Source organism: Apteryx rowi, unplaced genomic scaffold (genome assembly GCF_003343035.1).
Source record: "Apteryx rowi isolate R43461 unplaced genomic scaffold, aptRow1 scaffold_124, whole genome shotgun sequence".
NCBI lineage: Eukaryota > Metazoa > Chordata > Aves > Apterygiformes > Apterygidae > Apteryx > Apteryx rowi.
This window is the reverse complement of record NW_020447464.1, coordinates 1,486,010-1,499,179: the sequence shown is the minus strand read 5'-3', so window position 1 is coordinate 1,499,179 and position 13,170 is coordinate 1,486,010. Positions and strand designations below refer to the sequence as shown.

At 37.7% G+C, this 13,170-nt stretch overlaps 1 protein-coding gene across 5 annotated transcripts in view; it reads left to right on the top strand.

Annotated features, from left to right (window-relative positions):
- CUNH11orf74 (chromosome unknown C11orf74 homolog) overlaps positions 1 to 13,170 on the top strand; it is a 42,553-nt gene that overhangs the window by 6,175 nt on the left and 23,208 nt on the right. For 4 of the 5 annotated variants that reach the window (XM_026055609.1, XM_026055608.1, XM_026055604.1 and 1 more), the window contains one exon: positions 5,781 to 5,887. In XM_026055609.1, coding sequence (XP_025911394.1) covers positions 5,785 to 5,887 — 103 coding nt within the window. In that variant the 5' untranslated portion in view covers positions 5,781 to 5,784. Of the gene's footprint in view, positions 1 to 2,072; positions 2,254 to 4,124; positions 4,201 to 5,780; positions 5,888 to 13,170 lie in introns of those variants that run through there. The other variant, XM_026055605.1, reaches the window with a different exon arrangement.

Genomic DNA, 13,170 nt, shown 5'->3' with positions numbered 1-13,170 from the left:
AACTTCCAAAGTGCCATCCTGGGATGTTTGTTAAGATACGCAATCACAATCCATGCTCAATAGAAAACATTTACTAAAGACAGGCTTCCACTTAGTTTGAGTTCCAGCTTTGTATACCTCTTTTCTCAGTAGCTACAGTAGCAGCTGTAGCGATAGCGGAGGTTTGTGTGCCCTGGTAACAGCTGCTTTTGCTAACGTGGAAGAAGCACGGCTTTCTGGGCCATTTGTGAGCAGTGTTTCTGATGAAGATCTGCTTTCAGAGTTGCATAAACAGATACAACCTGCTGCCAAAAAGGGCGATCCTGCATCTTTCCCTTGCTACCACTGCATGTTCCCACTGTCCCCTTGTGGAGGCACTAGTGATCTTGTGGCTGTACAGAAGATCAGCAAACACATGTATTTAAAACAGGACATATGTATTTGCTCAGTTTAGTTTCAGTTTTTAGATGGGTTGTTATTTTGTCTAGCACAAGGGAAGGGAATTAATTGCCAGGGGATGGAGAGGGAAAGAGGGTCGTGCTGCCCTTTTCAGGAGCAGCTGGCACTTAGATAGGCTTAAAATGATTCTTACTCCACAATCTTCTGATGCAAATTTACTCCTTTTGCACAGAAGTATGATGCTACTTCATTTTTTATTGCTGTAATATTGTAGAAAGTACTCATCTAGCATCTTCTTGACTCACTAATATGTTAAATGCTGGTAAGACAACCAAGGATAGAAACCCAATACTTTTTCTCCAGAGACACTAATCCCTGCTCTTCAGACTGAGTTTACTTTAGTCGATAACAACCTTGGACACTCACTTGTAGTGCTGCATTTGTGTATTGAACCAGCCTCCTTGAGCAAGTTATAGACAAATACATGGGTATATATATTACTGTCAAATGATAGATGGGATGATATTTTTGGTAGTGCAGTCTGGTGGGCAGATTGGGATGCTGTTTGTAAGAGAGAGCTGGGGAGGCGCCTGTAATGTCCTGAATCACAGTCTGCTTTCTCATCATCCCTGGAGGGGGATGGTTCCGTACTTCGTCCCTTGAGAACTTACTGCATACTTAAGACTTGCCTATACCCATGCTGTATTGCCTAACTACACAAGTGGTCAACCTGCAGAGGTCATTTCTGCATTGCCTTTAGCCACCCTCCGCATCCCTGGCGATAGCTTAATTTCTTCTATGCTGCTGAACTGACCAGGCCAAAAGAGTTTCTACAATCAAGGTATTTCTGGTTCAGACCAAAGTGTAAAAACTTTATGGATGAGAGGTGTTAAAGAAATGTTTGTTGCTAGTTTGGTATTGTGGGTTGTAAGAGTAGGGTTGCTTTTATGCGATGTTTTGTTAGATCTGAGGTATTAAAGACTCCTTTGAAAAAAGTAGTTGTGACAGGTATAGTTACTGTACTAGCTGTGTAGAAAAAAGGATCAGGCATTGTGCAGTGGTAGCACAGTGTAAGATGTCACAATAATGTAGCTGTGTTGAATCTAACTTACACAGAAACAGATTACAAAATCTTGGGAACACCAGGTGTATTTAGTGATCTTGTACATGCACCAACATAGTAACCTCAAAATGAATATTTCTGAATAACCTTGTTTTTACTGAGAATGACTTTTAATAGAACAAGTTCATAGTATGGAAACCTGACTTTAACCTATGCCAGAAATTTTAGTGTTTTTTTTTTATGAATAATACTATTATGTAAGATTTTGGTGAATTTGCAGAGGTGGGTAGCTTACTGCTCTTTCAGTCTAAAAATTCAAAACCTTGATTTTGCTTTTATTACCTATATTCTATTTAAAAGAAACATAATAAAGCACTCAAAAATGCAATGTAAAACAGGAAGCCGATGTTCTGCCACATTTTTCACCATTTAGTAGAATTAATAACTGTGTAATTGAAATCATGCTAATACTCAGTTGACCTGCCTCTGTGATTCAGTGCAGAGATTTCTGGTTTGGCTTAAACTGCTGGGAAGATGACTGCATTTTTGGAAATAAAATTGATTTTGCACAACCTGCTGATGATCAGCAAAGCTTAATGAATGATCGTCTCAAGAAACCTCATTACGGAATTTGGATGGATGAGCAGGATTTAAATGCAAAAAGAAGAAAGTATAGTTGCTGCTTGAATGCACCATTTACTGATATTTGACTCTAAAACTATTCAGAGCCAACACAGGGAAAGGATCAGATATCCCTGCCTTACTTTAATTGAAACCTCTAAGTTACTTTGATACCTCTTGGGAGAAAGAAGGTAAGTTCTTGATTTCAGTGGTAGTTACTCCCTAGCAGAACAACACAGTCATTTCATTCTTAGAGGTATAGTCGTGTCCAGTTCATAGGTTATGGGTGATTCTAATCCACTGTTGTAAATTAAAAGAACCTAGATTTTTTACTTTTTATAAAAGTTTAAAGAAGTCATTGCCTTGATGCTGTGAACTAGATGATTGCTGTAGCCTTTTACTTTCATGGAGCTCCCTAGCAAAGGTCAGAGTCTTCTGGTCAGCCTGGTTTCAGTTGTTCATGTCACAAACCTTCTCTTCAGCTGACAGTTTGGTGTTCATTTAAGATAGGCTCAGGAATAAAGTAGGTGGGAAACAGCAGAAAGTCAAGTTGGAATGAAAATGAAAAATGCAAAAACCTTGATAGGCTGAGATAAGTTGCTGAATACTTCTCTAGTACCATCCAGCCTAAGCATATGTTCAGTTTCAGGAATAGTGGATGTTCTCCAAATATCAGTCTCTGTGCTTGCTTTCATCTAGACTGACAAAATAGCACTCTGCAGTTCTTCAAATAATTGAAAATAGTTGGGACAGATAGTTCTAGCTCTCCATCTCTCCTTTCCGTTGTATGAGTAAATGGGTGCTCTTCTGATAGAACCTAACCTTTTATTAGGTTCTAGTTGGTTCTTCCTATCTGTGGTCTCCTGATTTCTGCAGAGGTAAATTAGAGCATCATGGCAGTGCAAGAGAAGGTTAGATCTGTGTTGGACTATCACCTCTTCAGTTGCAACAGCAATGAAATGAGCAGACGGATGCCAAAAACACAGTTAGGGTTTTCTCCCCTCTTTTCCAATTTAGGATATGTTAGAGTATGAATAATTAAGTGAACTTATGTTTGGCAATGTGTTCTTTGTGTTTTTCAGAACAAAAATTAAGGAAATGGGGCATATAGATTATATGTTATTTTATTTCTTTAACCAAGATGAATGCCTTGACATAGTTGACAGCAAATCTCATATACTAGTGTTAGCCTGTAATGACTATATTGACTGTAGGGGAGCTACTCAGGGTAGAGTGCTTTGACTTGGATAAAAATTTGGTCCATTCCTTGGCAAAAAAGCTGCCAGTCTTGAGAAAGTGATCTTTTTGCATGCTTGGAAATCCAGGGAATTTTCTCAACTATTTTTTTAAAAAGTAGCACTGTTCTGGTGAAGTTTCTCCCAATGCATATATATTGAAGTGCATGCTAGAGGGAAATACATAGGCTCAGTGAAATATATTAGTGTACAACCTTTAGGGATAACTTCCTCTTTAAAGTACGTCATGAGATTTCAGATATTAAATATTAGATTATATTCTAAGGGTATCCAGTACTGCTTTTTTTATGAGGCTGATGTTCAGGATTTTACAAATGTAATTTGGCTACACTTTGTCAAGTTGAATTCAGCATTGCACATCCTAGCTATCCATAAGGACTCAAAACATGGTGTTTTTCCAAAGTCTTGTTGTACTATTCCTCCCCTACAGCTTAACCAGAAGAGGATGTTAAAACCTGAAGTAAGGTTTCCCAAATTCTGTAGAAAGTAGAGACTGGGCAGCTGAGTAAAAATTCAGCTGTAGCATTTTGCTAAAACATTAATCTGGACACTTAATCTCAAATTGATGTTCAGGTGGCTGTAAAGCACAGCATTCACTGAGAAAGCTGGTGTTGTGTTTGGTTAATGATGCAAATATTCCCCCAAATTGCTTATCAATTTTCTAGCTTACTAGAACATTTTAGAGTACAGGAATCTAAGCTGTATTGCCAGCCTTCCTCTGATTTGTTAATAAGTCATTTAAACTCTCTGTGACTCAGTTTTCTCATCTATAATTGAGAATCATATTTGTTTGCTCTTCCTCACAGGACTACTGTGCTGTTTCAGTTGTGTTTATAAAAGACTTGGAGATCCTACATGCCAGGTGCCAAAGAAAAACAAAAGGTTATTACCATTATTCTTGGTTAAATGTATGTATTTTTTTTTTTTCTTCGACAGTGGTCTTACAGATCACCACAGTCATTCATGTAATGAAATTTAGCTCAAACAATGATTGTGATAACTGAGCAATAATGAGGAACAGAAGGGCATTGCTTCCCTCTAAAACCACCATAATTTGCATAAACTGCTCTGAGTGTTTGGTAAATAATATTTTGCTTGGTCAGTCCACAGAGAGATTAATACTGGCTTGTTTTTAGTAAAACATTAAAAAACTTTTTAAGCGTTAGGTCATGTGGGTATGCATGTGTTTTTGTATCTTCAGAACATTAGCCTTCTTTATGAGCTGGCAGTCCAACAACATTAGAGTTTGACATTAGAAATCATGCTTTCTTTTCCTTCTAGGCTCGGAACCTTCTTGTTCAATCTTACTTAACTTCTTAAATAAGGTTGACAGCCCTTCCTTAGTGTAGTTGATCTGAAGTTTTGCCGAAGAATTTTCATTTCCAAAAGACACTTTTTAATGCTGTGCTAAATAAAGGCAAGAAACATGGGGGCACATGAAAAGCAACCACTAAGTGTATGATGTATTCTTGCACCTTTATCACCATTAATGTGTGCAAACTGGTCATTTACATATTTTTAGTTAATCTGCCACTGTGTGAGAGATATCTGTGTTTTAATAATGTGCCAGTTATGTGTGCTCATGCCCTGGCCTGGATTTTTCACTTCCAGTAGCCTGGTCCTACATATATCAAAAATCAGTAATATTATTAAGTATTTAACAATGTTAACAACAGCATTTACACAGCTTTTACAAGCATTGGGCAGTGTTAACTTCAGCATATTTCACTGATAGCTGTTTCAGGGCCATTACTTCCCTTATAGTCTGCTGAAGTAATTAAGATCAACTGGAAAGCTGTTGCTGACTGACTGAGGAGTGGAGCTCTCAAGTGAAGAAAAGCATCCAAGTGTTCCTTCAGCTCTCAGTATTTATTCCCTTTGCAAGATGGGATCCATGCTTTCCTCTGTGACTGCCTCATTGCATCACACCCTCTGTCCCACGGGCTGTCTCAGCACACACACATCAGCATGATTTAATGTGTCCCTCCAAAATCTGGGTTTAGTGGCTTTGATGGTAGAGTGCGCAGTGCACCTGCAAAATGATGGATTCAGTCCAAACTCTGAATGTACAAGTGTCCCAGTTGTAAAATCCAACATGTTGGTGAGTGGTGTCACTGTTTCGGCAAAGAAGGCAGGGATTGATAGGCTGTAAAACTGAACAACTTAAAATGAGGGGAAGGAACACTGCTGAGAGAGGTCGGCACTTCTGTGGCCCACATGCTACTCGAGAACATAAATTTTAGTCAAACATTCTGCTAGTGTCTCCTTTTACACTTAAAATAACTATGTTCCCTTGAATTTGGGAGGAATTGTTGTGTAAAATCCCAGTGAGAGAGATCAGGCCTTCACAAGGAGAGAAGAAAAATCTGCACATTCTGATGCTCATCTGTGTGTGTTAGGGACTCTTCAGTTAATTTGTTTTCTGCCTACAAAAATGTATGTCTCTTTCTTTTTTATTGCAGGATCATGGAAGAACAACTACTGAACAACAGCATCCTTGATCAGTTTATTAATAGCCATGAGCAGTCATATGAAGAGTTCCTAAATACATTCACTTACCTTTTGAAAGGTATGTAACTTCCAGAATATACCATTAGAAATTGCAGAAAGAAGGGAAGGTAGAAAGAGAAGCAATGTTATTAACCGCCATTCTGCTACTCACTTGCTCTGTGACCTTAGGCAAATCCTTCTCATGTCTTTGCTTTTCCTATCAGCAGTGGAATCCCTAACAACAAGTTTCCTTAATTTAGTTAACAACTGCTAAGGTATGGCTCTCGAGGTGGTTAACATAGCAAATTATGAATCCTTGTGATCCAAATTTTGCTCAGTTTAGGAAGATGGAGCATTGTGGAGTATCTGGAAGGATAGGCTGGGCTCTCCCTAAGTAAATCTTGCATCATTTTTCTAAGGAAGCATCCATGAAAGAGGAAGAGCGTAGCGAACATGCATAGCAGTACAAGATGGCCTAAGATCATGGTTGTGCAATTCGGATACTTTCATTGGTTTATTAACACTGGGCTGCTGTGCTATGCTGTGGTATGCGTCAAGCTGGCTATACAGATAACCTGGATGAAGGGACATCAAATTAGGCCGATTAGGCTGAAAAGGCCTCATGCTTTGCAGATGAAATGAAAGCATTAGAGGTGGAGCTTAACGCTGATGTGAGCATTGCTGAACTACAGGAAGTTCAGATCAGTATCCAAATTCTGTAGCTCAGGTTCATTTCTGCTGGCCAAATTAAATCAGACGCCATAAAAATGAATGTGAGTTACATATTACTCAGTTATAATTCTCTTGACCGCAGCTTTGTAGTTAGAATGATATCCTCATCTTATTCCAGAAGCACTGTATTTTCCAATTACATGATGTGGCATGCTCCATTGATTGGCACTCAGAAGTCTGTCCTGTCCTTGTTCTTCAGGCAGAACTAAGTGTCAGTCACAGGCACTGAGCAGAAAACCAGTGGGGGAGTGGAAGCTGCCATAGAAATAATCTTATGGCAGCCTTCTGTCTCTACTCCCAATAAAAATTAGAAAAGAAAGGAGGCACTGGGGGATGAGATAAGAGGATTGAAAATTAGGTTCTAGCCTTCTTTATGTATGATTGATACACTGGGGATAGCTCCTATCTTAAAAGCATGCTGCACATCATGATGCAACTTGCAAAAACCCTCAGCATGTAGTTCAGTCACTTTGATAGTCACTACAGCATTTGCCACCAAGAGTGTGTGTATAAAAGGTGGAGTTTTAGCTGAATTAAATGCTTAGAAATGCACTTTTCTATGCTGGTATAAACAAAACAACTCAGGTTGTTTTCCTCCTATCTTCATTTTACTTTAAAAATACCCAAAGGCACTGGTTTGCATTATAAACTAATGACCTGCAAAAATTCCACTTAAAGCACAAGGCATTTTAGCATCAGAACAATGCAAAAATACTCTTAAATATATCACAGTCTTAGTTTCTGTATTTTGCATTTGAAAAATAGTCATTTGACTTTCAACCAAAATAACTGAAAAAAACAACTGTGATATCTTAATAAGACTATGTTAATAGGCTCCAGAACTTTTCATTTTCATGTCATGAGTTCAGCTATCTACTGTGGGGTAGGGTTGTGTGTCAGTATATTAAGGAAAAAAAAAGTAAAATCTGACCATTTCAGGTTACCTTTTTGAATTTGACCTGATAATGGTGTAGATCCACAGACTACATCTTTGCACAATGGGCACTAGTGTTAGAATTTGCACTTGTGCATAATTAGATACGGAGAGATCTATTCATATGCACAAATAACCTACAAGTCTATTCAATTTTGTGTGTAAACATCTATGAGGCCTTTAATTCCTTGAATATCATCACCGTCTGACAGATTTTTGGCTGTCATAGCACTGGAAACAGAAGAAATACATATAATTAACTAGATCCCACTGATTTCACAGGCTACCATGTTTATATAAGGTGATTTTTACTTGTGTGTGAATTTGTACTAGCGCCCTTATTAGGGATTGCAAGGGCATTTGCACCAGGAGTTTCTTCATTATTCTGGCAAGCATCTCATAGGAATCTGAGTTCCAAACTGTTGTTTAATTTTTCTTCATTTGTTAAATTCACACAGAGTGAAATTGAAAAGAATACGTACTTCGAGTATAAAAAACCAAGCATCATTGACTGTTCTGGGATATCTAGAAAGAACTGTTTGAGACTGTGAATGTCAGCCTGGAATATTCCCCTGTGAGCCCATTAAGATCTTTTACTGACAGAATATTTCCATTCTTGTAAATATGGGAAACTGAGTTTTAATGCATTTTTGCATCCCTGACTTTATAGGCTTTTTAAGGATTAGGATAATATCCTATTAAAGAAAATCTCATTTTTATAATATTGTCTTTGTATATCTGAATGTGTGATATTACCTTTGGCTACTCTATAGAGTAGGAATAGAGATCCTATTCTTCCTTGTATTAGTTAAGAGAATGTTCTTTTAGCTTAGCTCTAGTAGAACAAGATTTGGAGACAAAATAAGGTAATTCAAAAATCTGTGTAATTTATTTAGTGATATGTGTATGGTTTAAATAGCACACAGATACATTATAACTTAGTTGAACCGTAAAACCATATCTTTGACATAAGAATTTAATCTTTCTGACTTTGGTATTCCTATGAAAGTAACTATTTGAGTCTGCTTGTTTTAAAGTGTGCTTGTTGCTGTGACAGAATGATAGACTTATTGATGGGTAGATCTTATAGGAAGGCTTTTACCTCACTGCTACCAGATCTGTTAATGATAGGATGTGAATAAATTTACTTAAATGTCATTTAAAAACTGAGCCAGCATTTAAAGCATTTATATTCCAACAGAAAATGGCCTATATGTTTTAAATGCATAATATTTTAAAAATATGGCAGCACTCCTTACATAATTGGTAAGAATTTTAATCATTTTTATTGATCCTGTAGTGGATGAACACTTGAGGCTTAGGTTAAAATTCTAGTAAGTCCCCTAGTTTTCCTATGAACAGCATCTAAAGAGTGTTTTTTGTTGAAAGGATAATACTAACAAGATGCATAGATAGGTGAAAGGGCTGGCGAACCTATAGTAATATCATTTACTAGTTAGAGCACAAGACCAGAGGACTGAAATTTTCATGCYGTCTGTAAAGCTTTGCAGCAGCTTTCAGTTTCTGGAAAAAAGCGACCATCTCTTTTGTGCAAACTCAGAGCAAGGACATTCCGCAGGAGGAATCATTTTCTTAGTCATTGATTTTAATACATTCATTTGTCTTGCCCTTAGAATCACTGTACTCCTTATGCTTATGTCAAGTTACGTATTTAGTTTTGCTGGTTTGTTCTTTTAGCTTTGAACAATCTGATAATAAAACAGATGACTGGCATTTACTTTAAGGTTGTAAACTCTCCTATGCTGTTTAAGTCAAAAGAAAAATCTTAAAAGTGACGTCTTGACGGTGCAGCTGGATTTATCTGTTGACCCTTCAGTCCCGTGAGCCCTAAGAAGCCTCAGAAGAGCTAATTTACAAAGAAATTGATGACACAGATTTGTATGGATGTGATCAGTGAGTGGGCTCGCTCCTCAGTGCTGAACACTTCCTAGAGCTACCTTGGGCACCAAATCCGTTTGAAATAGACCCAATCCCCACTTTTTAAAAAACTGCTACACAGGGCAAGGAGGCTCTTTCAAATCTTAGAAAGAGCATTTGAAATCTGGTGGAGAGAACTATGAGGTCCAAAATTAGCAGGCAGCATCTGCTTGTTTTTCTAAATTCAGAGGAAGATTGGGAAATTCACTGGAGCATAGAATATCTCCTTTGACCTTCTACAGGAAATACAGAGAAAAACAAAGAATGGCCCAAGCAATTACTCCTCTCCCACTTCTAAAAATATGAGATCCTGAAGTCAGTCAGCTGCATAGAGAAATGCTTCTTATCCAAATCCAAGTGTAGGTTCAGAGTTTTTCCATGGTGCTGGGCATTTAACCACTGGGATTAAATTCAGTCATTCCAGCTGTTTAGTTTTCTCTATTTCAAATACCTCATGCTACCTGGCACTGAGTTTGGGTCTTAGGACTATGGTCAGACCCATCTCTAAGTAAACTGCACTGTGGATATGTGTTTTGTAGGCTCAGTGCAGTTGTTCTGACGCTTTTGTGCCTAGCAGGCTGACAAGCAGAGGAAGCTGGAAAGTGACTGACCACTTCCCGGTTTTCAGGTGGCATGCAAGCGCCAGAGCCTCTGTTGTTGTCATCAGATTAATTTAATTCCCCAGGGAAGGCTGGGCGATGTAGTTAGTTCACAGTCCATTTGACAGTAGCTGTCTGGTTCCTTTTTTTGTTAACCACGCTTAGGAAAAACAACAACAACTTTAAACTTCCTACGTAAGTGCCTGTGAAGGCACTTTACAAATGTGAGCCTAACAGCAGAAAGCACAGCAGAAAACTATACAAGAAATGACAGTAAATTCACTTTAATTTTAAAAATGGACCAGTAGGACAATACTAACCCCAAGAGAAATTTGCAGCCTTCTTCGTATGAGCGGATTTGCCAATAAAAGCAACTAGGCAGTTCAATAAAACTAATTAAATTAATCTGTCATCCCCAGGGAACTTAAACAGGGCATGAAATAGGGAAACAGCATCAATTCAGAGCTTTTTATTGATGTGTTTTGCTGGATCATTGGAAAGAATTGGTTGGGAGAAAAAAATTGCAATTTTCTATTGATCATAAATTCAGTAGCCATCTCTATGTAACCTTCATTCAATATAGTATAAAATCAAGTATTATACAGAGCCCCTAAATGAAGATAAACAGGCACAGACATAGACATAGACAATAGATTATTTTTGAAATAATGACAGGGAATCTGTTTTGTGGCTATTTTTTGTCCTTAGATCTCAGTGGTATTTGCTATGTAAAGTACTTCATCTCCATTTTATAGACAGAAAAAACTAAGGCCTGAAGAGGGGAGATGACTAGTGTAAGTTTGCCCAGCAGCTCGCTGGCAGCAGCAGCAAAGGACAAAGGCACTCTGACGCCTGCAAAACCTGACAGTCCTTCAGCACCGGTGCTTCCCTGACAGCAGTTGTTTGTTCTTTTGTGTGATGCCTTTATTATTAAGCAGTTTCTAAAGATTGTTTCAAATGGATAAACATGTATGTTTATTCTGTTGCATTTTCGCTTTCTAGAAAATAGAGAAAAGGGAAATTTTTAGTAATTTTATTGTTGATATTTTTATACAGATTTCTTTCTACTGTAGTACATTGGCTATGGCTGAATTGTATAGTAGTATATAAAACAGTAACACAGAATGAACGCTTGTTCTACCTCATCACCTTTCCTTGAAAGGCACCAAAGTTTGCTAAATGCGGCTGCTGGCTGTTTCATGACCTTGCAGGGAGGTGAGGAAACCCTGTTATCCTTCTTTCTCAGATTTGGAACTGACACAGTGAAAATATTGTCAGAGATCAGAGCCCTTTAGTGACTCTGCAGGAAAATCAGAAACAATTCAGGGGACTTCACTTCCAGTTTTGTGCAGAACTCTTTATAGAAAGTACTGGGAAGGTTTGTCTAAACCTGCATGCTTTTCTGTGTTCAGGATAAAATCACACGGAAATGCCTAATTTCAAGAAAGTAGATATTTGCCAATCTTTTTAAAATCAGGCTTCTCTGAAGATGCCTTAATTTGGGTATGTCTTAATTATGACATCCAAAATCAAGCATTTTTGAAAATCTTGGCATCTGACTTTTTATGATGGGTTATTAATTGGTTCCCGCTTGCTGCACTCTTTTTATGATATTATTTGTTATGAGAGGAATACATTGTGTGGAGTTGTGTCAGATGACTGGGTCCTTTAAACAATTTCATTGCTTCTTTCAGTGTTTATCTCTGTATCTGCTAGTGCTGAATTCTTCCAGAATGCAATTACAAAGAAGGTTTTCAAACCAATTCTGTCCTGATTTATTAGTACATCACCTGCTCTTTTAAAGTGTTCCCAATATATGTGTTTAATGTAGTTTCCTTATGCTGAGGAGAAATTTAAGCACGTCTGTGCTTCCTTTGATAGTAAAACAGAAAAACAACTGTAACAAATACTCTGTTTCTTCCGGTAATAAACCCAAATACATTCTGTTTCTGTTAGCTAAGTTCAAAGTATGGCTCACTGCAGCCAAGATTCAGAGAGAAGTATGAAGTTCCTGTACACTGAGCTAGGATTTTCCTACTAGTTACTGTCAAGCTTAAAGCTATTCCTAAACTATCCCCCAACCATAATTTCGAAACTGTACCATTGTTTGCATTCAGCAAAAGATAATGTAGATTTTCTGAAGCCATCGGAAGCAGGCCTACCTTTCTTTATCAACTTCTGGAAACAAATCTTTACTTATACCTCCTATATCCTGATAAACTCTCAACTTACAACTGAAATGGCACTACTTGGGCCTGATCCCTGGTAGATATTAACAGGCTTAGCTCTCTTAATAGGAATTTGCTGGTTAAAATCAGCTGAGGATCTGCCCTAAGATTTCTGTCATAGGCTTTTTGAATTCTTTTAAGATTATTTTTGGTTATTGTCTGTTGGAGGAAGGAGGATTTTGGTCTTCAGCAGGATGCTGAAATGGTCAAATGAACATTTGCCTTGTTATTTAACTGCCTGCATTAAAGTATTCAAATGTAGGTTTCTGGCAACAGCACTATTGAACCATGGCAGAATAATATATGTTTTTAAATGATCAGCTGGGCTGAATGTGGTATAAACAGGAAATATTACCACTTTTTCTAACGCAGTACGTAAAGCACAACATAGACATATATATTGATATAGATAAACAGCACATAAAACCACAACATATAGGTTACATTAAGAAAGAAAGAAGAGATACTGATACAGTAAAAGAACAGTTACACTCTTGAAAATTTAGAACTGAGTTAGCTATGTGACTGAAATACACCTGAGAGTAGCAGTCATTCTTCTTTCCCCTGAAGGAGGAAAGTCCTTTCCTTCATGGTTTTTAAACATATTGCAGGGAAGTATACAAAAATGGCAGTCAAAAATAATAATAGTTTACCCTTCTAAGTCAGTAACAGTCCCACTGAAATGACTTGCCCCAGTCCATATATTTATTTATCCCAGCTGAGGATACGGTTTAGTGAACCTTTTGTAGTAAATTGGCGCTAGTGAGGAAAGAACCAGGCCCATATTACTGAATATAGTAAAAGTTGACCTCTTAAATGAAAAAATAGAGATAAACAATACTTTTTACTAATTATTTGTGCTTTAATCGGGGCAAGATCAAAGACATTCAGGGAGAAGGCTGTAGTAGCTGAATCTCTGCTCTGGTGTAAA